Consider the following 21,273-nt stretch of genomic DNA (forward strand, 5'->3'; position numbering starts at 1 on the left):
TGTCATTATAATAAACAAGAATTATTTCAGCAAAGGAGCTGTGATGTAGCGATTGAACTATTCTATTACAGGGGGGGGGGAGGCTTTACTGCAAAGTGTACTGCGAATTAAAGGCCAATCTTTTGAGTGTTTACCTAAACAAATAAGTCCACCACAGTTGCCAACTGAGAATAACATACCATAGACTGAATGAGGTGAACTCTAGCTTGCAATCATTGAAACATTTTTTAAAAACCACCCTCTTTTCTTTCCACTTCTCTCTTCCTCCTCTGTTGTTTATCTTCTGCTGAGTTTTTGATTTTCAGCCATTTAAGAGTGGTTTTTTCCTCCCTGTGCTCTGCTAAAAGCTGTCCAGATTTTTGTGGTATATTATTATAGCATAATACTGTATTGTTGGAAGACAAGGGTCCTTCTGAATCTCATCACTTAGGCAGTGCCATGGTCAGGATCCTGACTCAGGCTTTCTCAGTCACTGCCTCCCTTCTGTTCAAAAGTGTAATATCCTCCTGATACTAAACGGACCCCGACTCTGTTAGCTTCCCCCAAAGCCATTAACACTTGGCTACTACTTCAGTAGGCCTTTGAGGGTTAAGTGAGTCTTTTCAGTCTCTCCTCACATGGAGGCTGTTGTGGTTGTCCCTCAGTGTGTGGGATGTTACTCATTCGTTTATTTTATTATGATGTTTTCTTTTAGTTTTAATCTTATTACTGTAAGTGGCTCTGAGTCAGACATGCCTGGAATAGCATATAAGCCTAGTCAATTAAAGAGTAATAAATGAATACAAAATACAGGGTCCTATGCAGGAAGATGAAGAAGAGAAGACACTGTTCTTTTGAGATGTGTTACTTTGGGGGGTAAGGGAATTTAATAGCTATCATCATCATGATCATCATGATCATGATCATGATCATGATCATCATCATCATCATCATGCATGTTGTGTTTTTATGCCCAGTTTAATCACTTCTTTGTCTTCTTCTTCATTAGATAATGATATATAGTACAGTAGTTACATTTAGTCCGGCAAAGGAACCTTCATGAGAAAAATAGTTTTAATCATTCTCTTTTAATAGTGATAGAAACCACATTTCACACCATCTGGGAAATGTCTCAAGGTTTTTTCAGCATGTATGAGCTCAAAAAGCAGATACTTTTTTGAGGGGGAAAATGATTTAATAGAGGAGCCAAAGGCATGAGTAATACATTGGTAGTCTTCAAGATTTTTATTTCCTTTCTCCAAACTAATGCTAGGGTACCACTTACGGCACCCACACCATACTATGTTTAAAGGAGGGGGGGGAGAGACTCTAGAATGTTGCCAAAGCTTTGTGTGGATTATCACTATGTTCCTTCCTAGGGTCATATCTGAAATAACAATGTGAGAAGTTCAAAATCTCCAGGTATGGGATTAAATACTTTGTATCTAAAGCAAATCAATTTCAGTGAGTAGGAAAATGTGCCACTCTCTGCTTGGGCATGTAATATGTAGCATATAAGATTTCAAAAGGTAATAGGCTGTTAGAACCTATACATATGCAGTACAATATTCTGTCTTCATACTAGAGGTATCTGTGGAAAGGTAATCAGTCAGTCAGTGAGTCAATCAACCAATCAATCAAAATAGATTATTTTGTGTATCTTCATTGAATTCTTTCTAAAGATGGGAAAATTAGTGGAGAAATTTTGTGATATGCAAGTGCTGGAAAGAAAGTAGGGAAATATATAGTCTAACAAATACAGTGGGTGCATTCCCCAGTTTATTATGTGGAAGTGAAAACTGGCTTTGTTAGGAGACACATAAAAGTTGAATGGAGAAGACAAGGGGAAAAAAGTGTAATAAAACAAAAATACATGGAGTCAAAATGAATAGGTGCCAAATGAATGTTGATACAATGGATTGTGTCCAAAACTGAGACCAATATAAAGGAAGTAGAGGAAGGTGGTTTAGTCAGAAAGATAAAATGAATGAGGATTCAGTTGTAGAACTAATATATGAAGGCAAAGTATATAGGTCAAGAGAAAGTGGAAAAGTGAGAAAATTATGGCTGGGCAGAGTTGATAAATATCTCAAAAGGAAAAAAAAGACAAGAAACTGGTAGAACAAAAGGAAGTGATGTGTGGACATGGTGGAAACAAGTGTTTTGCAAGGATTGCAAAATATGATTTTAAGGCAAACTATGTCTTTTTCTTTCATGCCCTTTAATGTCTTTAACTTACTATTTTTATTCTCAGATTTGACTGCAGAACCTCACTGCTTTTGTCACAACGAGCATATGTTTAACACTGCAATGTGCGTGGCGTGGCACGAGCTGCAATGCCGTGATGCTTTGTATGTCCCTCTATTCCCTTTGGAGTCACCCTAGCTGCCAGTGCTCGCAGGTACTGAGGTCTGTCTATAATGACACTTTAGGAACTAATGTTTACCTCAACCTTAGGATAAGCAGGTTGTTCTTATTTAAAAGAATGTACTTGTGCTAAATCAAACCTGGCCCACATCCATGAATTTAAATGGTATTTAACTGCACAGTTGAAAAGCGATATTTAAAAACGACCTTGCTTCATTTATTCAACAAAAAATACCTTAAAATCTGACAAAACGTCAAAAAGCCAGACTTATTGGCCTCCTGATGGTCTCCTATTTGATTATCTATGTTGTGACCCAGCCAAATTCTCATTTCCTCAAAAGATCTCAAAAGATCTTCAAACTATCTGCAAGCAAGTCCCATCTTATTTGTCATGGGAAGATAATAATGCCACATCACTTTACAAAGGGTTTTGTAGAACAAGGGTCTCCAACCTTGGCAACTTTAAGACTTGTGGATTTCAAAGCTGGCTGAAGAACTCTGGGAGTTGAAGCCCACAAGTCTTAAAGTTGCCAAAGTTAGAGACCCCTGTTGTAGGATGCCTGCAAAGAGTGCCTGCTTTTGGATTATTGTGCCCTGTCAAAGTGGTCACAATTATGTGTTGGTTGATTCTTTCAAAAGTGGTGCTTGATGTAGTTGTGTAGTTGCTTTTCTAATCTAGATGTGGAATGTTCAAAGAGAGGGATCCCTACAGTCATTTTGGAAGGCTCCCTTAACCTAATTCAAAGAGAAATATGAAAAACTGGATTATCAAAGGTAAGATCAGCTATACTGGAGAAAGATAAGGATTTATGCAGACATGTGCTTGTTCTGAATGTTAATGATGGTGACATGACTATATTACTTTTCTGGATGCCCAATCTTATGGAATAATAAGTCTTCAATTAAACAGCAGGGATGTGTTTCTGTTCAAAACACCATCCTTTGTTAAAACAGCCGGGGTCCCTACATTTGAGCAGCAGCGCAATATTTCCAGTATTCTTCTGTTAGCACCTGGCTCCATTAAATATATTCCCCTGTTGTAAATGTTTGGTGTATCTAACTAGAAACCAGGAGACTCTGAGTTCTAATCATGCCTTGGGCATGACGCCATCTGAATAGTCTTGTCCAGTCATTCTCTCTCAGCCCTAGGAAGAAGGCAATGGCAAAGCACTTTGGAAAGTTTGTCAAGAAAAATGCAGGACAGTTTTCCAGGCAGTCACTAAGAGTCAATATTAACTCAAAAAAAACCCTTCCCCCCCACACACTTGTAAATGTATGTGTTATTAAATTGCTGAAAACTTCAGCTTAAAGAAAAAGTTGAAGAAACTTGGTATAAGTGTTGCTTTATGCACATCTGTCTGGGAAGTCAGAGGATTTATTTGATGTCATGTAGACTTCCATTTCCAGACATCATATAAACTCTAATCGAAATTTATTTATCCATGTTATTTTCATTTAACTCTCAGTGCTTCTATATCTGCAGTCTATATTACCAGGTCTTGTAAAGGAATGGTGCTTGCAAACAAATTGTCAGTTGATGGAATTACCAGCCATTCAACATTACATTGTTTGCAGGAGCTTGGTTTACATGTCACACAAAATATGGCCTATTTGGTTTTGGTTTAGGGTGCTGTGTAAATCTAGCCACTATGGTTTACAAATTATGGTGTATGGCATATTACGATTTATGGGCCTAGTCAATTGTGCCTGTTCAACAAGCCATAATTTAAAATTGTGGCTTACTGTGATGTGTGAACCCAGACAGCCATACTATTCAGGCAATTTGAGTAAAATCTTGTATTAGCCACTTGTTCCTCATTATGTCTTATACCCATAAACAAATTGTACATCTTAGAATAGAGATTAGTTTTATATTGATAGCTGTAGTTTGGGGATTTTTTCTCTATTCCAGATTGATAAATAGATCAAAGAATAGCTACATTGTATGTATGTATGTATGTATGTATGTACGTATGTATGTATGTATGTATGTGTGTGTGTGTGTGTGTATGTATGTATGTATGTATATAAATCATCATTTTAAAAATACCACACAATCTATAGAGTTAGGTTGTTAGCTGTATTTATAATATGATCATTTTATGCTGCACATTATCTTTTTATTGAAATGTTCTAAGTGGTACAAAAACTATCCTAAAATATCAAACTCTTACTCGCTCCCTTTCTAGTGTGAGGTGAATTACTATCCATGGATCAAGGCTACATCAGGCTTGGTATAGCTGGCCTAGGGCAGAATGCTAACAGCAGGCAGGGCCATGACAATTCCATTTTTGATTTACCAGGAAGGAGAAAATATTAGAAGAATTGCTAACTCAGATCAGGTGATTTGGGAACACTAAAAGATTCTAACAGTCATTCCTTTGCTGCATTTGGAAGGGCACGATTTGCTATTGGGCACAGAAAAAGAAAATGAAGCCACAGAGGGCTCACTGTCCAATTGTATTAGCATTTTAGCTTATATTATATTGAATCGTGACATATATGAGAACTAGAGTGGGCAGTGGTTAAGGCTTTGGTTTAGGAATAGAAAAAATCAGGTTCTTGTCTACCCTCAGCATTGGGCATTTACTGGTTGACAGTGGGACAGTTTCTCTTCCTCTTATCCAGCCCATCATATCTCACAAGATTGTTGTTGTGGGGAAAAGCTGGAGGAGAGAGCTCCTAGAGGAATATAAATGAATAAATATGTTTGCTGTTGCAGGAAAGTGTTCCCCAGTTGGTTGTCCTCCAGATGAATTGGATTACAGCTTCCATCACTCCTGGAGGCGGAGAAGGCATTTGCAAGCAATTAAGCAATAAACCAAACCAAAACTATTTCTTTTATGGAGGCCCAGACAGGTTTTCACAAGATGACAGATGCTCAGCGTCTTGAAGTCTCCAGGATCTGTAACCAAAGTAGCCAAAGTTCATAGCTACTTCATCCATGTTACCAACCATTGGATTAGTTGGAACTTGGTGTAATTGCCATTTTGCTATTAAGAGGAAGCATACCGAATGTCCTGAATGATAAAGCGCTGCTCCAAAGACAAGCCATCATAAAATATTGGTCAGTTCCTTCATTTTCCTAAATCTAAAATACCTTTATAGCTAGTTTTGGTGTTCATTTCTTTTCCTTAGAGAACTCATCCAACTTTCTGTCTGTGAAACAGTTGAAATGCAAAGATGTCTGATGCACAGGATTATGATTTTCATCACCTTTTCCCTATGTGTGTTCTGGCTGTGGATGATGGGAGTTGAGGCCCTCTACCTCTACAGATTCCAGGCCGGGTAAGACTATTGACAGATCTTTGGGCAAGGCAGATTAGCCTTCAAAAAGGGTTGGCATGTAGAAAAGTGGCCTCATTTCCCCATTGCCATCTTTCTGGTAAGCCCCTGAAAACCACTGAATCATAAACAGCAGGCTGTCCAAGAGGAAACGGGGCTGGCTCTGCAATATGGCACAGTGAAGTAATCTGCACTGGGAGACAGGATGGAGGTAGGAATTTTGGAGCTGAATGCCAAGAGCGAAAAGGCATGACATTTTGAAAAAGGGCTAACCAGGGCTGGCTTGGAAGACCAGGCAGACTCCAGTCAGATCCCTTTTTAGCCTTTAGGTTGCAGAATGGCTCAGCTGGCTGGCACCAAAGATGTAGCTGGAAAGGCCTTTGCACATGAGGTTTTGGCAGGCAAAGCTTACCTCTATCTTGCGAGGGAAATGCATCATAGCCCTGGGTGGAAAAAGGAATAAGTCTGCTGGCTCGGAGAGCCCAAAGTCTGCACATTAACTTCCTTTAAGCCCTGCTTGCATTAACTTGGGAGGTTAGAAAGTTGCGCCAAAAGATTTCTATTGATCCACAACTTGTTTTGTAGAGACACCCAGAAAGGCAGCCAGTGAATCACTCCAGCCGCCTTTAGTCATGAAACCACACCGAGTGCACACTCCAAGGAAGCACAAACTAAACAGTCCAGATAACGCATGCGCGCGCACACACACAGACACACAAACACACAAACACACAAACACACACACACACACACACACTGTTCATCTGTGTCTTTGGCCTCGATATATCTTTCTGAGCATGGGGCATCCCTTTGCCGGACACACATTTGGGAAGCATCCACAGACTTTTCACCCAGGCGCCGCCTCCCACCTCTCCATCTGCTTTATAGTGGGTGGTTTCCTATGACAAATAGAAAACTGTCTGCAGCTTCTCCTCTCCTCCCCTCCCGTTTTGTTTCCCTCTCTCCCATGCTTTGGCTTTGGAAGCAGCCTATCAAACAAATTCCAGCGTAAGAAAGCCTCAGACATCGCGTAAGAGCAATTCCCTTGAAAAAGAACAGCCCCAACGCGGCGACAATTCATTTCTTCTTCTCCTCCTTTCATTAGAAAGGGAAAAAAAATACTTGCAAAAGCAAGTTTGCAGAAACAAGTTTGACATTTCACTGCTTCGCGTAGGATTCCCAGGAAAAGAGGAGAGAAGCCGCCGCTGCCGCGCTTCCTCTCAAAGTGTAAACGCTCAGTTGCATCTGGTCCGAGAAAGTCCTACCTTTCAGTCCCCGATTTGCGGGCGAAAAACTCCGCTGACCGGTTGCCTGTTGGGACGGGAAAGAATTCTTCAGGCGCTGCCTGCAGGCGAGCAAGGACTTATCCGAGTCCCGGAACTCCTTTTGCCAACTTCTGAAACAGCTCCTTTTCTTCCCTCCTCTGTCTCTCTGTCTGTCTGTCTCTCTCTCTCTCTGGGAGGGCGCTGGAGCGGTTTGAATGACCGCTCTGGCGACCTCTGGTTGCGCAATTTGAAGGAGGAGGCGAAAGCCGCTTCCGAAGCCTTCCCCCCGGCAGGAATCACCCCAGGGGCCAGAGAGCTCTTCCAGCAAAGGGCGGAGAGCGGGAGCGAGCCAGGAAACGCCGGAGAAGACTTGGCATATGGGCTGTGCGTTCTTTTCTTAGATGTAGCCACATGGGTTGTGAGAGTTCTGCGTGCAAGACGCCTGAGTGCACGTGTGAATTGGGCTCATTTGGAGGACAGAAGCTGTTTTTCTGTATACACCATGTTCCAAACCACCACCAGAACCATCATCCTCATTGTCGCCGTCGTAGTCATCATCATCTCTTGCACTGGGCAGAGGGGTTGGGGTAAAATATTCCAAGGTCTTTGAGATTCTCCTATTGAGCCATTTCTGTTGCAAATTTCCCATTTCTCCTGACCTAAAGGCTACATCAGGCCAGACAGTAAAGAACCAAAAAAAGGAGGGGGGATAAGAGGAGCACTTCATAGGTAAGATATAGGAAACATTTAATCACAGATCTTAAAGTGGAATGTTAAGAGTACTCATATTGTGGAGATGGAGATGATTTTTGATTGCATTTTGATACAATTTTGAATATATAAAATCCAGTTGAAACTGGCTTCATCCTGAGGTCTTTTACATATGTATTAATTTTAGATGGTTTATTAGAGTAAAAAATATTTTATTTCAGTCATAGATAGTGACATTGGTCCTTCAGTTCTACTTTGAAACCAAAGTTTTTCCCCCCAAATACTTCTCTTTGGTGACAATAGATAACCATCTTTTTCTTCTTCCATCCGGTGTTGTATCTGCTTGTATATGAATGTATGAAAGCTGGCCAGGTGACTTTGGGTCAGTCACTCTCTTTCAACCTAGCCCACCTCACAGGGTTGTTGTTATGGGGAAAATATGAGGAGGAAGGAGTATTATGTGAGTTCACTGACTTGAATTATTTAAAAACCAGAAACGGCCAGGTTAAAAAAAAAATCTAATAATAATAAATATATTGCTTTCCATTCTTCCCATTTCTATGCATAATGATATTCAGGCTTGGTGAATCTGTGTCATTTTTTACACAATTATATAATCTTCACTTTTTGTTTTTCTTTCTCCATTTTGAAAATGTGGAAAAATGACACCCAGTGTTGAGATAATTCCTGATGGATTCATCTCCTTAGAAAGTCCAAATTTCTAGAGGATCTGTTCCAAAGGTACTGCCATTTTATGACCCCTGATTACTAGGAATGGAAATCTCTTTGCATTCGGAGCCTGGGACACAGCTGCCTTTTCCTCAAATCTATTTCTAATTCAGAAATACTGAAGAAGCAGTTGAGAACTTGCTGGGGAAAGTGGAAGGAAAGAGAAGAGGAGAGCCAGCAGCAAGGTGGGTAAATTCAGTTACAATAGCGATGAATGCACTGCTGGAAGTCTTGAGGAGCACGTTGGGGACATATATTGCTATTTTGCTGTTAGGATTCATCTTTTGGGGAAAAAGTTTCTGAAAATCTCTCCTAATATTGCAGCTTGAAATGACTTGCACTTTGCCTTGCTGTGTGTGTGTGTGTGTGTGTGTGTGTGTGTGTGTGTGTGTGTGTGTGTGTGTAGAGTAAGGTATTTTTTGTCCTGAACACCACAGATTGGTATATTGATCTGTTAACTTTACAGGTCTATTCCAAAGGAATAGGTTTATGGCACACTGATTCTACCTTCCTTAGCCTGGTTACTTTTCAACATTGGGAACATAGAGACAAACATTCACATGACGACAATGAAGTACTATCATGAATAGTGACAGTGAGGTGCTATCATGAGTAGTGTCACTTCAGTGGGTCAACAGCAGTCATAATTCGGAATGTGGCAACAAACAAGCAATCCACAAATCCTAGCAAACAAGCCACCAAAACTTTTCTGTTGTTAAAACAATTCTTTAAATTCACATCATCTGTTTTCCTCCATATGTTTATTTATTTTTTGCTTATGAAACATTAAATAAAACAAAACACAGAGAAGCATTAAAAATTGATTTAGTAACACAGTCTCCCCAACAGATTCATTTCCTTTGTAGTGATTTATACAGCCATCTAGCCTTAATTGCGGCAGTAGCCTGTCTCCATTACTGATATACCAGCATAATGATGGCTAGATGATATCATAAACCACCAAAGAGGAAATGGACTTTGATTATATTACTTTTTACTTGCCTGTGAACATCCAGCCTCAGTTCCAAGCACGTGTGAACCATTTGGTAAGCACACATTAGGATGATCTGGAAGGTAAAAGTTATTTTAAAGATGAAAAGTCAGCCTGTCCTGGAATAATTGGTTTGAGGGAAGCAGAATAATTATTTGGGAAGTTGGAAAACAGATTAGAGTATGCAACTGTTTAAATTTCTTAAAAACACATTTGGCAATCTCTTTTTTTTTTTACAACAAAAAGGCACAAAATAAATCTCAGAAATGAAAGAAATGCAGGCACTCCATTTTTCATTTTAGTCAAAGTAGTTTTCTTGGTCAAGGAGAGAGAAAACCATTTTAACCAGCAGCAAACCCAACGAGAAAGTAATTTCTGTAACTATGAACAGTCCCATTTCTTTTCCCTTTCCCTTACATAATACAAGTATACTTGGAAGTTAATTTTAGGAAGCTCAAATGTTAGTGAATATATTACAATGATTTGCCAAGTAAATATATAGAGCAACCTCCTCTTCCTCCCCCTCCCCCCAGCCTGGCGGGCTTCAAATGAGCTGGACCTTAACTTTACTATAGCAGTCACTATGTTCCTAGGAATTCTGGGAATTGCAGTTAAAACATCTGGAGGGCAACAGATTTTGGATCAAAGACAAAGAAAGAGTCTTGTGAATCTTTAAAAATCCTCATTTATTGGTGTACTTTTCTGAATTAGATTCTACTTCATTAGATATAAAGGGGGTGGGGGATGCAAGAAGTGAAATCATATGGGAAATAACCCAAGTAACAAAGGCAGTGCATTTTAGAATGTAGGAATGTAAATCCTAAACGAATTTACCAGGAGTAAAGCTCAAGGAGCATAATATATTTTATTACTGAATAGGCATGCTTAAGTGTTTACAACAATTTGCTGCGCTGTAATATGTTTTTCTTCAAACCAAGCCTCAGCACGTCGCTAAGTAGTTGTGCAGGTCTTGGTTGATGGACACGGTTCATCCTCTTTGCAAGGATTCGGATCAGAAGGCGGCCGCGCCCCGTCGCAGCAACATCTTGAGTTGTCAGCCTGGCTGTCCCGCTTTCGGTTTTCCCTCCGCTTGGAAAGGGGGATCCATTTCCTCCCATTCGCCAGGCGAACGCCCGCCAACTCCGGATCTTTCAAGGGAGCTCGCAGGGGGACAACCGAAAGGGCATGGAAATCAGGCGGAACGAGATCGATGCCCGCGGTGACTATTCTTCCCACCCAAATCCAGCGTTCCCCCCCTCCACACTTTAAAAATAATAGGCTGAGCTCGCCCAGCTTCCTATTGGGACTCCATAAAGGGAGGTTTAGCGAGTGGTAGGAAGGATTGCTATTGGGCCGTCCGTGCTATTGGACTACTCCGGAATATCCCTATTCGGTGAAACGATATTAACTCCTGACGTTTTTTGTTGTTGCCTGATTCTTTCAGAGGAGGAACAACAGCCTACAAAGTCCAAATACTCCGGGAATTTTCGACCTCTGGACCACCGCAAATGCTCATCATTGCTTGGCCGGTTTCTGAGCTACTAATTTACAGTATCATTCACTCATGTTATTGATCCAGAGACGTATGTTCTTTACTATATTACATGGCTGGGACTGGTCTCCAGCTATTTTTTCACTGGAGATTTGTAGCATTTTATAGGGTCCTGCCATGATGAAACAAAGCCTGGCAAATTTTAGTCGTTTATAGCAACTCTGGCACCATCCCACCATGGTTATAAGGCGTGTTTTCATTACTATTATATTAATGCAGGATGACACTATGAACCTTTTACCTAATGAGGAAGTAGTAGCCTGTCTTCATTATTAACGTATCAGAGAGATGGCTGGGTGTAAAAAAAAGGTATCACTTACTAGTGAGGAAGCAACCTGAGTATAAATGAAACCAAAAGGAAAATTAGATTATTATAACATTTGGGGCATGGAAGGTGAGTGTTCATAATTTTACCAATCCCTGATCACTCTGACTGGGAAGGTTAAATCACCATGTAAAGCATTGGCTACTAGGTCTTTGCAGGCATAATTTGAAAGACTGATTAGTACACAGAATATTTTAATCCTATAAACTCTATAAAATTTTAAGATAATTAGGCAGAAATCTTCCCTCAATCCCACCAAAAGGTAGGTCTGGGGCTCTCAGGTGAGGCAGTTCGAAGCAATATCAAGTAAAATCTAATTTATATAGATAGAGTTTTGGATTATGAAAAATGGGACATATTGAGTTTTGATGTTGCAAATTTATGGTATGCTTTAAATATCAATAAAATACATTAAATTGTTTTGTTAACACTTCTTGCTTTTTAGTTCAACATAGCTTGGTAAGGTTAAAATAAGAGAGAAACAGGTTTGAATACTTCAGACCACATGGACATAACAAACATTTTAGTCTGGCTCATTTACCAGTTTGCATAAAGTTGATCTAAGAATTCAACCCAGAGTTCTATGATTCGATGTGATGTAAATACCACTTTTCTGCCACACTGTGCTTCATTATTGTAACTATCAAGCAGCAGAAAAATTTGAAAATGTTCTACTTCTTCCCTCTATTATTTTCAGTGAGTAAGTAATAGCCAAAGTAAAAGAGGCAGTGACTTCTTCACCATCTGCTGGAAGTGACTTTTCTCTGTAGGCCTAGCCCTAGAAGGCTTGTATTTTGGTGACACAGAAAGTATGGTTGATTGCTAGATTATGGAAGGTTGATGTGCATTGGTGGGCTTTTAAAACTATAAATCAAACTGCATAAATTAGTAGTTCCTTCCAACTTTATCTAAACTCTGAGCTTATAATGTTACCTGATGCCAGGGAAAAGTCACAGGGCCATGACTAATTCTGCTTCAGCAGTCTCACACCAGCAAAGAATTAGCTGGATTTTTTAATGTGGGCCAATGGAAGAAACAAAAGCACGACCATATCCACTAGTTATTTATATCAATAATTTGTACTCAAGTTCTTTTTTAAGAACTTGGCAGGTGAGAGGGTTTACAACTCAGGCCAACCATACTTAACTGAACCATAATTTACTGAACGGAGTTCACATAGCATACTAAACCAGAAACTACTTATGCTGACTACATAGTTACAATACACTGTACCAAGAACATTTTCATTTCATGTATTATGTGAACCCAGCCTAATTCTATGCAATCAGTACAGAAACCATTTGTATTCCTTCACTCTAACAACAAAGCAAAGACTGGGCACAAGGGTTGCTCTTCAAATGGATTTAGTCCAGTAGTAAATCTCCCAGGCTTTTGGGACAGTCCAAAAAAGAGAAATCACAACTGGAGGAGCAAAAAGTGGCCTTTGATGGAAAGGAAGCTCAGCAGATATTCCAATCAGCCAGAAACTAAATGGAGGTAAGGATTCTTATCCTGCAAGATCTTTGCCCCAGGAAAGCTGGGGCAGTTCAGTTCTGAGTTGTTTTCAAACTCTCTGAAAGGTCATTTGGAAAATCTGCCACCCTCCTCAGATTTCTTTGCAGGCAGTCTTTTCCCACTCTCAACAACGTTGCTTTATAGGTTGCCTGGTTATTTCCTAAGAAAACAAGTTACTAGGAATTGCCAGGCCTGGCACATTTAGATCTTTGAATGCCAGGAGAAGTAGTTTTTCTTATATTACTCCAGTGAGCAAATATCCCAGGGCACATTCTCTCTCTTTCTACCCACCACCCTCTCTCATGCTTTGAACAAGCATCCCCACCCTAGCACGCACAGATGCCTGTCTGCCCACATGTCCTTTTCCCTTCCAGAACAATTTTTATGAGGGTAATATATTTAAATATGGAGAAATATCATTAATCTCAGTTCCAAGTTGGAGAAATATTAATTCAGACTACTTTTCACCACAAATCACATGATGAAGTTTTCCCTCTTTTTTAACAGTGTCTAACCAAATATACAGCTTACTCTTACATTTTCTATTTTTCCTTTAATTACAATTTTAGTTTGCAGATGTACAATTCAGCCTTTTTGATACAAGGAAATTCAAAAAAGAGTAGTATTCCAAGGTGTTTATGCAGGCATATTTCATTATTTACAAACAGAAACCTAATAGAGGTGAATGAGTTGGATATGTTTTGATTGGATGTTGGAACTCATTTGTATTTGGTATAGCACAGCAACACACACACACATCTACTAGTAGCAATCAATCAAACCAACCAATCAATCCTCTTAAAAGGGTTACCTTTTCCTTGCTTGTGATTTATAGCATCAGCTATCACTGGACTGATATATCAGACATGAAGATCAGCTTTCCCTTACTGCAACAGTTGAATTGCTTTGTAAAAAGTAATAAATAACTAGTAAGGAAATGGCCTAATTATGAAGGGATAATTAAAGACCTGTCCTTCAATGTTGTTATGCACATTTCTTATGATCAAATACAAGTTTACAAATGTAGAAACTCTGAATAAACATATATCTTACATGTTCAACTTTACACATTCCATTTGAAAGTGTAATTGTATCTGTACCAAATATGTACAGGGATGTCAATCTGTCAGACAGGGACTGTCACTTTCCTCTTCCTCCTGTCCAATCTCAGGATTCGCTCCTTTTCTAATCAAGCTGAGGGTTAGCTAAATTTAGTCTCCTTTTAAACTGAAGTGACCCTCTTGGTTCTGGAGACATAGAGGAAAAGCACGAAGAGGTCCCTTTGGTCCTGGAAGGAGGCCTTTTCAGACAACTTTTAACTCTAGAAATAAAGCAGACCCACTGAAGGCTAGCTTAACTACTCAAACCATGGGCCAATGGGTTTCTCTAGGCTAGGGGCCTCTAGTTTGAAGATAATAAAATAATGTTTTGTTATTTTTGTAATCTATGAGAATAAAACTGTCCTAGAGGGCAGCTCAAACACTTTTCCTTTTGAAGAGACAACATTGAGAAGGTGAAACCCACACACCCACCCTGCCCCAGTGCTGGAGAGACTGAACTTGGCCCTGAGAGGTGAAACAGAGGGCTGGCAATAAAGTGGTGCTTTGGAGCAGGGAAGAAGGGCACACTTTTTAAGCAGGCTCTCAAAGAGACTTTAGTTTTCTGTTCCCAGGGTACACGTAGCCTTATCACTCCTCACAGGGGCGATGGGATTATTATTAATGCCTATCACCGCTCTGCCTAAGTCGATCTGCCGGTAGGAACCCTCCGAAATGGCTCTGAGGCCATCAGCAGGGGCTCTGGATTCCCGCAGTTTTGCTTTGGTCCCTGGGGGGGGAACCTCGGTTTCCAGAGAAAGGTCTGAAGCAGCAGTCTCCGAATGGCGTCGATTACCATTCCCGGCATTCATTGCGAAGGATTGAAATCGTTGCTTGCTTGCTTGCCCACTCGCATCTGGGGATCCGAGCTTGTACAAGATTAAGTACGGGACGACGGCGGGCCTTAAGAAATCCACGACTAGGGTGCCGAGGGGGTGGGTCGAGGAGAGTGTCAGAAAGGTTTTTCCTTGAGGATACCTATCTCGATTCCTCGTGGAGTCAAGAGGGCGGGCTAAGTTGAAGGAGGCCAAGACACGGGCTAGGCCGCAGCGCTTGACGAAAAAGGCGGGAACAGATTCCTGAGGGAAAATTTCTATGACACCCCATGGTTTTAAGGTGAAATGTTAAAAGGCCTTGGCCAGCAGGCCCCGGACCGGATGAAGATCTACCCCGAATGCCGAACCAAACCTATGGAAAACAAGGGCTTGCCATCCATACCGATTTGCGATTCAACAGGAACCGTCGCGAGAGCTAAAGAAAGTGACCGAGAAGCCCCGCTTGCTTTTCCTTCATTGTAAGGGCCGCATTTCCCCGCGCCTTGAAGGCGTCTTTCTCCGTCCTGTTCCTCTCCCCCAAATCTTGCCGCCTAGGGAAACGGCCGGCCTCCCGGAGAGTTCGCGTCCCCGTTCGAGTTTCTTGTCGTCTATGGTCCTTGTCAGGACCTTACACATCATAAACCGTTTCGGTGGGTCCGTCATTACTGTCTCTCGATCCGGGGGCAAAAACGTTCGCTTTCACTTGAGAAAGCTGTATTGGACGCCAGCGCTTTTAACGGGAACACCGTTCGCTTTTCAGCTCCTATCTCAGGACCGATGAAACGGCCCGTGTGAGGACATCAATTTAGCTTTTTTGAACGTGCGAAAACCTTATCCCGCTTTTTCTTGCTTCCCCCCACCAAGCGAACACTTTACTCCGGTTTGAATTCAGTCTCATTTCCAACGTTGGAGACTCGTCGAGGCCGGTTTATCTCTGGTGGGAAGTACGGTTTATTTCATGCGCCCATAATCGGCAGCCTCGGCTCCCCAACCTCCCCTTCATGCTAACCGGCAACTATTCTTTCATCAATATTCCTTATTATTGTGATTCATTACCCCCACAAATCCATGTGTTTCTTATTAAGTTGCCTCGTCCCTCAAGCCACATCACACACAACACTACGAAGCGCTGCTTTGAAAATACTCCTCTGAATGAAAGGTGGTTGGAAATTCTGCTAAACATTTAATCGATCGCCGTCCTTAACGCTATGACCACCCTCATTTAACGGGTCCCAAAGGCGAAGATCACAGGGAAGGTGATCGGGATTTTTCTCTCAAGGGACGATGATCGGTTATCTTTCGGGCTTTATTTTATAGTGAAAATAGACCAAATAATAACAAACATTAACGTTAATTAATTTGGAAATTAAGTTAGCGCGATATCCTTGTTGATTTCCTCTAAATAGGGACTCCTACTAAGGAGATTACGCCTTCCTTGATGTTAACACAATTGAGTCGAGGAAGAAATCCCTGGTTTTCAGTGGCCATTCTCGTCTCCATCAAATGGTAGCAATCACGGACCCCAAGCATCTGGTTTAAAGATTCAGACATAAGGACTACAATCAGCTGATTTCGCGGCGCACAGCTATTAGAGGCGTCCAACCGCGCAAATGGTTATTCAGAACAGATCCAAGCCAGGTGTCGGGGATATTTACTTATGAGAGGCTCTCCTTCCCCTCCTTGTTTGCCCAAATCATCATCCCGAAACCCAAAGGGAAAAGTGGCGGGTAATAGTGCAGGTGAATATTTGGCTATTGCCGACCTTTACCGAGGCTATTCATGGGCTCTGCCCGGCTTTGCCTCTCGCCGAATTGCCCGCTGGAAAATGAAGGCGCGTAAAGCTCACTATGCTGTCCCATCGCTCTCAACTTGAAAAGGATCCCTTTGGACTCACCCTGGAAAGCTCCGTTGGTTAGGATGACATTTTTTTTAAAAAAAAGGTCGATCGGAATCGGGATCACTTATTTATTCTCCCTTGACATAAAAAAGGGGTCGTTATGTAGGTGCTGGGGCTCCCCTCTTCGAGCGGTTCTACCCCAAGAGATTTCAGTTTAGCCTCGCTTTTCTACTTCTACCTTTCTATTTATATTTGAAGTGGTCACCTGGGGAAGAAACCTACTTGCCGCTCATTTGCCCTAGAAAGGAAAGAAAGAAGACATCATACAGACAAATCAGTGATTGAAACCACTTTGGCTCCAGGGCCTGCATTTCCCATCTTCCTAGCTTGATTTTAGTGAAGCGCCAACTCCATTCCCCTGGAGATTGGTCACATGAACTGGACTGCAAATTGGTCAATAAGCAAACATGGCCAATGCGATTGTGTGAGCAAAGGTCCGTGAAACGGATGGGAGCTCCTTCTCGAGATCTTGTCACGTTGGAGATGGACAGAAAGAAAATATATGCTTGTCCTTTGTCAACGCATTTCTGAAAAAAGCACTATAGAGAAAAAGGCTCCCAGACAACATGGACTAAATTTTCTGTAGTTGTAAAATTGATCAGTTTATTTGCGAACCCCTAGTCCCTAATCTATCTTGGGCACCTAGTTGGGAGGCAATTGAATAACTGACTTTCCTGCTCCTATAGAGAAGGGGAAATTCAGTAAAATTATGTTGGACTATGGGACCTGGCTAATTATCTAACAGTGAGTGAAGCCAGAAAACAAGGTAGACAGGAGGATCTCTTTGCTCTTCCGGTGATGGATGGCTTATTAGCATAACCTCAACCTCCATCGTTTTTTTCTCTAGGTCCAAACACAACCAGATTTCCAATCTTCTTAAATAGATCGAAACGGCTGATTGTGGAAGCGGAACAGTGGGGTAGAGAAAGATAGCGGTGGATTCCCCCACCTCTCCTCCAGAAGTAAACTCACTAAGAAACGCAACAGGGAAAGGCGATCCCGGTGCAAAGACAAAGATGTCGAAAGATACGAGCTTCCGATTCCCCTTGAAAGTCAAGAGCTGCTAAGGTGGTGGTGGGGAGTGTTACAACATAAGTACAGGATAAAAGCTCGTCGGCAGTAGCTTGCAGGATGCTGAAATAAGTGCAACTCCAGCTATTCCTTTTTGTATTGGTCGTAGCCCAACCAGATTTGATCGATTTGAATAACGGGGACATTAAAGTGATCAGCACATTTTAAGAAGATAGTGGTTAGACGGAGGAGGAGATGGATGGGGAGGAATGAAAGCACATCTCTGGCAATAAAGAGAGCTTCCAAGTTCTAAATAATTTTCTGGAAAATAGAATGTGGCTTCGAAATGTATATTTAGGACTACTTTTATATATATCTTTATATTTCAGATCGCTAATCACTAACTTTAAAAAGCTGGTTTGTTTTTCGTGTCCAAGCAGAGGCGTTTTTCAGGACTGAAAAGACAAGACAGTTGGGGCCACAGTAAAGGATGTTTTTACAAGGAGGGAGGGAGCTGGCGGAGGAAAGATAGAGAGAGATAATTCTATTTTCACTTTCCTTATCGCTAATATATTCTCCCAGAAGAACCGCCTAAGCAAACACTTGCTTTCCATTTTAACCACTTCTGTAACGCATAATGAGAACGAATCCGGGATAAGCTATCCATGAATTCCATGGGCCTAATTAAATGAGACTAACAAAACGTGTTAGCGGGTGGTTCTCAGAAGTTCAAGGCCGAAGACTCGAGCTGTCTATCTGGAAAGGGGGAGAGCTTTTTTGGGGGATGCTAAATATGTGATTACTGTGCTCTTCCGAGGCATTTGGGCAGGGCAGGAGAAAGGGAGCAAAAACAGAATTAGGAATCAACCTTTGCCACGAGATTAGAAAGCAACTACGCAAATAAATGGTCTTTTCTGCCTCCAACTTCCCTCCAGATTTTCACTGTTTTTTTTTCTTTCTGAAAGAGATACGTAATTTTGAAATAAATTCTTTCCCAATTCCAGGAAATTGCTTCTAAGTCATGCTTCTTCAGTTACTAAAGAAACTGCTAAGTTATAAAAGTAATATATTAACCATATTTTAGTTTTGTTTTAAATCACCGGCAAAACTATCAAATTGATAGTAGTGGACTGTTAATCCCAGAACGGGATTAACAGCGTGAGAATCCTTGAGAGGCCATTTGCAAGTCTCCTTCTCCCACGCGCAATCAGACAGTGGGCGGCACACTTCTCCTTTCGGAGGCTGGGGTTTGGCGATGCCCTTTCCTTCCTAAGCGGCCGATCGCCTCCGTTGCTTCCCATCGCGGAGCCCATGGACTTCCACTTCAGCATATGGATACAGAAGGAAGCCCTGAATTGCCACCGTTCTGCTTTGCAAAGGAAGAAGAGAAAGGGGATATACCCGCGCCCAGCTTTAAGACCTCGAGAACTGGACGGATACACCGAACAGAGGCGCACCAGGAATTCCCAGCCCCGGAGGGCCATGCCCAAGGAGGCCGTTATAAGCAACCCGCCAGGGCTGCTTCCCCAAGGACCTCTTGCCCCACCAGCCCCGACCGAACGGGGGACTCACCGAAGCAAGAAAGCTGCAGGGCTCCGTTGTGGCCGCTGGTGTCCTGCAGCTTGAGGTTGCCGCTCGGGGGGCTTTTGCAAGAGCCGCGCTGCCCGTAGAGCGGCGGCGGCGGCTGCAAGTGGTACTTGTTAAAGGCGGCGGCGGTGTTGGTGGTGGAAGAGGCGGCGGCGGCGGTCGGGAGCGCTTGTGGCTGCTGCGCGCCGCTGCCGTCCAGAGACGGACATTCCGGCTGGCTGTAGCGACTCCGGCGCTTGGGGCTGTTGTTGCTGCTGCCGCTGCTACCACCGCCGCCCCCGCCGCTGTCTCCAAAGCTTTGTCCTTTGCTGGCCAGGAAAGCAGAGTTGAATTTGTCGCTGCTGCCGGGAAATACCCTAAAAGGCGAGGAGCCGTCGACGCTGCCTTGCGAGGCGGCGTTGTAGAAGGAATCCATGGTAGCAGCCGACGGATCGCAGAACGACACGCAACTCTCAGCATTCATGCCTAAAATTAAAAGGCCCCGGCAGCAGTGTCCTCATGCAACGCCAGCGAGCCTTTCTCTGGCTTCCCCCCCACCCTTCCTCCCCCCCCCCGCACGCTCATGCACACATACACACTCACCGACACACGCAGCCACACACCCGCACACAGACGGCTGGGCTAGCCAGCACTAAGCAGAGTCAGATGTTCTCCGGAGCTGAGCAGATCCGTCCCACCCCACCCACCCCCTCGACCCCCAGTAAAAGGGGAAAGGGGCTCACCAAGAGGGGAGGGAGGAGAGAGAGAAGGAGGGATTCTTCCGAAGGAACTCTTCCTTCAGCCCCTCTTCTCTCCTTCCCCAGGTTTTCCTCCTTCTCCTTCTCCTCCCCTCGGGCCCCCGAGCCAAGAAATCGACTCTCTCGGCCGGCGCTGCCCAATCCAGCCATGCAAAGAACGGCAGGCGGGAAGGGGAAGCCGGGGAAGAAAAAAAAAGGGCAGGCTTTCTTGTTTGTTGCTTTTGCGTTATTTGTTTGTTTTCAAATAACCATTAGAAAGCAATACAATATAGAAGCCAGGAGGCCACATGGCGGTGATGCAATTGGGGCTGCCGGCTTAGATATTGCGCGGGGCGGAAGAGCCGGCCGACTCCGAGACGTCCCTCCGGGCATTCCTGGGTCGATTCCTCCATCCCTCTTTCCTCCCTTCTTCTGAGCTGTAGCCCGGCAGCTCTTTTGAGTTTGATGACCGGGAAGAATGACGGTCAACTTTGGGGGTCATTTGGCCAGTTTTCTTAGTCAGCCTACCGACTTACTGGCTTTAATCGCTCTTTTTCCCAACTCTGGTTGGGATGGCATGTGGAAAACAGTCGGGCAACAGGTATACATTCAACTGGAGGGGCTTTCAAGAGAAAAGAAGAAAGCTTCATCGGTTGATTGTCCGCCTGGATCGAATTTTAGTTAATAAAGGGGCACAATTTATAGAATTTAAAGGCGGAGGTGTCTTCCCTGCTATCCCCTTCCATCAATCCAAATAGGCAAATATTTCCCGTTAGTGGTTTTCCTTTAACAAATGTTTGGATGCCGGAAAGGGATTTCCCCCGCCGCTTTCCAAGGTGCTTTGGAGCTTTACGTTTTGGGGGAGACCCACTTCTCCAGGCCTCCGAAATAGATCCAGGGGATAAAAATATATATATCGCGACTCCCCCCCCCCCTTTAACTCCTGCTGCCCCTTTACGCTCCATTCTCTCCATCTGTAATCTCTCTTTTTCCATTCCGACATCTGGTTTCCATTGCGTCTCTCTCTCTCTCTTTCTCTCTCTACCTTGAAGTTTTCAGTAATAAAGATATTACGCAAACGGGATCCGCGACTTCTCGGTCAAAAGCACCCTTAACCCTTTCTCTTCGCGCGGCCTTTGCTACACTTAATTCACCTCACCAGGGAGGGAGCCCAATCTACTCCGAGATCGTTTTTTAAAAAACGAGCCCGGTTATTTAAAAACGAGGGCGGAGGTAGAGCTCGAGCCGAGCCCCGGAAAGGAGGTGAAAAAAGAAAAAGTATGATCCAGGTGGCAAAAGTGTGGCGAGCCCTGCTCTGGGAGAGAAGCGGGGATCGCATAGTTGATTCAAACCAATCTGTCGAGGCTGACCGAAGGGAACCAAATTTTTCGGAAGCTTCGGGAATTTAACCCGATTTGGGATCTTAAGAGA

General features: G+C 42.9%; 1 protein-coding gene across 2 annotated transcripts in view; it reads right to left on the minus strand.

The window, feature by feature from the left end:
• ALX4 (ALX homeobox 4) overlaps window positions 1-19,589 on the minus strand; it is a 67,250-nt gene extending 47,661 nt beyond the window's left edge. The window contains exons 1-2 of one of the 2 annotated variants that reach the window (XM_087722234.1): window positions 19,284-19,589; window positions 19,112-19,223 (exon numbers count right to left, since the gene is read on the minus strand). In XM_087722234.1, coding sequence (XP_087578360.1) covers window positions 19,112-19,223; window positions 19,284-19,589 — 418 coding nt within the window. Of the gene's footprint in view, window positions 1-19,111 lie in introns of both variants that reach the window. The other variant, XM_087722158.1, reaches the window with a different exon arrangement.
• Window positions 19,590-21,273: the final 1,684 nt, after the last annotated feature.

This window comes from Thamnophis sirtalis, unplaced genomic scaffold, assembly GCF_051295495.1.
Source record: "Thamnophis sirtalis isolate CommonGarterSnake01/CBP01778 unplaced genomic scaffold, rThaSir2_p1.2 scaffold_1, whole genome shotgun sequence".
In the NCBI taxonomy this organism is placed as follows: domain Eukaryota; kingdom Metazoa; phylum Chordata; class Lepidosauria; order Squamata; family Natricidae; genus Thamnophis; species Thamnophis sirtalis.